At 45.3% G+C, this 3,619-nt stretch overlaps 1 protein-coding gene across 3 annotated transcripts in view; it reads left to right on the forward strand.

Moving 5' to 3' along the window:
* C2H2orf42 (chromosome 2 C2orf42 homolog) overlaps positions 1–3,619 on the forward strand; it is a 33,861-nt gene that overhangs the window by 24,767 nt on the left and 5,475 nt on the right. For all 3 annotated transcript variants that reach the window (XM_021190232.1, XM_029535570.1, XM_021190233.2), the window contains exon 9: positions 2,825–2,987. In XM_021190232.1, the coding sequence (XP_021045891.1) occupies positions 2,825–2,987 (163 nt within the window). The remainder of the gene's footprint in view (positions 1–2,824; positions 2,988–3,619) is intronic.

The following is a 3,619-nucleotide window of genomic DNA, read 5'->3' on the forward strand; positions in this document are numbered from 1 at the left end:
CACTCTGTAGACCAGGCTGGCCTCGAACTCAGAAATCCACCTGCCTCTGCCTCCCAAGTGCTGGGATTAAAGGCGTGCGCCACCACGCCCGGCTCTAGATATCTTTTTCGATCACACTCGACCTTATTTTTTGAGACATAATCTTTTGTCATCCTTGTTTCGTTTTGTTTGAGACAGAGTTTCTATGTGTAGTTCTGGCTGTCCTGGAACTTGCTTTGTAGACCAGGCTATCCTCAAACTCAAAGAGATCCACTTGCTCTGCCTCCTAAGTACTGGGATTAAATGCATATGTCACTGCCCCCTGGCAAGAGAAACACTGGCAGAAGTACCTTGTGGAAGGAAGCCTTTGTTTTGACTCACTGTTTGGATATAGTTCATGTGGTAGAGAAGGTGTGACATCAGGAAAATGAGGCAGCCATCACACAGCTAGCAAGCAAAGAGATGAATCCTGGGACTTAGCTAGCATTCTCTTTATTCAGTGAAAGACTGAAGCTCAAACAAATGTAGTCAGACTAGCTGGCCAGCAAGCCAGAGGACCCAGCTCAGCTGTCTCTCCTGCCCCACCTTGTTTTTCAGTCAGTTTCTTTCTTTGGCCTGGAGCTCACCAAGTAGGTTATGCTGGGTGGCCTGTGAGCCTCAGGGTTCCACATGTCTCTGTGTTCCCAGTACTGAAATTACAGGCAAGTCCCACCACACCTGAGTTTCTGGGGACAGTCCTTCTGCTTGCATGCTGAACACTTTCCTCACTGAGCCAGCTCTTGAAGTTCCTGTCTCATGTTAAAGGATTATTTAGAGATAGTCTGTATAGTTCTGAGTCTGATTTTGGTAACTCTTCATGCTTTAGAAAGTGTTTTTTAAAGGGCCAGTGAGATCACTCAGCTGGTAAAGGTTTGTTGGCCTTGAATATGATCCCAGCCCATATAACATGGAGCCGAGTGGGACACACCTTCAAGCCCAGGTCTAAGATGGAGGCAGGAGAATCAAATTTCAAACTTATCTTCAGCTATATATCAAGTCAGAAGCCAGCCTCAGCTGTATGAGATCCTGCATGAAAAAGCAAAGCAGCCACAACAAAGCTTGCCTTTGGGGTCAGAAAGCGGGGTTTGGGGCCACACATAGTTGGTGTAGTCCTTTAATCCCAGCACTCAAGTCAGAAGCCAGCCTGTCTACATGGCAAGTTCCAGACTAGCCAGAGCTACCACATAAGACCCTGTCCTCCTTATCCCTGCCTCCCCTAAAACACAAAGCAGGATTTTCCTTGTGAAATCATGATACTCTGGTGTCTATGAAGATCCTAGACTCCACTGGTTGTTGCTAGAATGGGTATTCATAATAGTAGATGACATTCTATCCGTGAAGTCACTAGGTCTTGTTTAAGCGCTCCTCCTCAAAGTGTAACTTGATAACCTGGGCCTATTCTCTTTCACCAGAACACACTGAATATTTTACTACATCTACTTGCTTGCTTATCTATCTATCTATCTATCTATCTATCTATTTAGTGTGTGTGTGTGTGTGTGTGTGTGTGTGTGTGTGTGTGTGTGTGTACACTACTCAGCTCCCTCCTCCTCTTGTCAATTCTAGGGTTGAACTCAAGTGGTCACCCTCACCCCAGGCCTCATTACCCACTCAGCCATCTCACAGGCCCAACACTGTGCATTTTAAAATAGTTTGTTGAAGTAGATCTGAAATTTCGACAGATCACTCCCTTCCTACAGAAGTAGAATATTTCAGAAAATTCACCACAGTGTGACTCTCATACATGAAGGTTTATTTAGCCAGGCTTACTAGCTCATACAATCTAGCACTTGACAGGCAAAGGCAGAAATCTGGAATTTCAGGGGCATTCAGTGAAACTGTCTCAAAAACAAACACAAAAAGATTAGCAGCAAAGCATCATTGTGTTGAGAAGTAAGGTTTGACAGCTGCGCAGCTTACTAGTGAGCCCTGGAAGACAGGGTGAGTGAGAGCACAGGTCATGAGATTGAGTAGGCACATTTATCTGTACACATGTTCACATGTACAACACATACATACATGGAATACAAAACTATTTTTAAAAGAAAGTTTATTGATTTGCCTGCACTTAAAAACAGTATCATGGGGTTGGAGAAATGACTCCATGATTAAAAGCACTGGTTGTGCTTCTGGAGGACCCAGGTTCAATCCTCAGCACCTGTAGGCTGCTCACAACTGCCATGTAACTATAACTATAATTTCAGCTCCACGGTATCGAACACTCTTCCTCTGACTTCTCAAGTGCCTACATACATGAGAGGCATATATACATACACAATGTCAGGTCCCAAAGAAGCCTGGGGTAAGCCTGAGTACCTGTGGCTCCTCCCTGCACCCTCACCCCTAAATGCTCCAGCCCAGGGCTTCCCTTCTCCCAACTTCTCTTTCCTATGTTACTCAGCCATTTTGGTTACAAACCCTGTTAGTTCTGCTCTTGGTTCTTCTCTTGCTCCCCAGTTGTCTCTGACCCTCTTCCCCCACCACCTTCCTTTTCCTCTCCTGCTCCCCACCCCCTCCTCTCATGGCCTGATTTGGTTCAGACCCTTCCAGATGCCTCTGGCTGTTCTCTCCCTCATAGCTACATAACACTTCAGCAATACCTAGGTGCAGTCATGTCCTTGTTTTCATTCACACACATATATATGAATAATAACATTAATATTTTTAAAAGATGGAATCATAAGAGACCTTGTGGCTCCAAGATACATGTATGTCATTTCCTATGTCTCCCTTTCTTTTCTTTTTGTTTTTGTTTTTGTTTTTGTTTTTGTTTTATGTCTCCCTTTCTTGCTGTATCTGTGTCCAGATGCCCCTGGAAATCACACGTAGCTTTATCCAGAACCGGGATGGGACTTATGAGCTGTTTAAATGCCCTAAAGTGGAAGTAGAGAACATAGCGGAAAGCTATGGCCGCATAGAGAAGCAGCCTGTGCTGAGACCTTTGGAGCTGAAAACCTTCCTCAAAGTTGGTAAGTGACTTTCAGAGGCACATCTGCCTGAGCTCTGTTCCTGAGGATCTGGATCTTGCCCTTAATCAAAGCGCATGCACTCACTTTGTAAGAACCTGAAAAATGTGTTTGTCCCTTTTGAGCTGGTGATTTCTAAACAGCAGCAGAATGCGTGTGTATTGTGAGGAGATCATGAAAGAATTAGTAAACCAACACCTCCTGCAGCCTTCCCTCCTCCCAGAAGCATCACAGTTACTTCTATGTAACCCCTCCCCATCACACTGGGTAGCCCTGGCTCAGCGGGTAAGAGCACTGACTGGGGCTGGTGAGATGGCTCAGTGGGTAAGAGCACCTGACTGCTCTTCTGAAGGTCCTGAGTTCAAATCCCAGCAACCACATGGTGACTCACAACCATCTGTAATGAAATTTGATGCCCTCTTCTGGTGTGTCTGATGACAGCTACAGTGTACTCATATACTTAAATAAATCTAAAAAAAGAGAAAAGGAAGGTCGTCACTGCTCCTAAGTAAGGTGAAGGAGGTTTATTGTAGATAAAAGGAAGAGCACAGCCAAAGGCTAGTCTGCAGCCGGGCGTGGTGGCACATGCCTTTAAGCCCAGCACTTGGGAGGCAGAGACAGGTGGATTTCTGAGT

The sequence above is a fragment of the Mus pahari genome, chromosome 2 (genome assembly GCF_900095145.1).
Source record: "Mus pahari chromosome 2, PAHARI_EIJ_v1.1, whole genome shotgun sequence".
NCBI classification, from domain to species: Eukaryota; Metazoa; Chordata; class Mammalia; order Rodentia; family Muridae; genus Mus; species Mus pahari.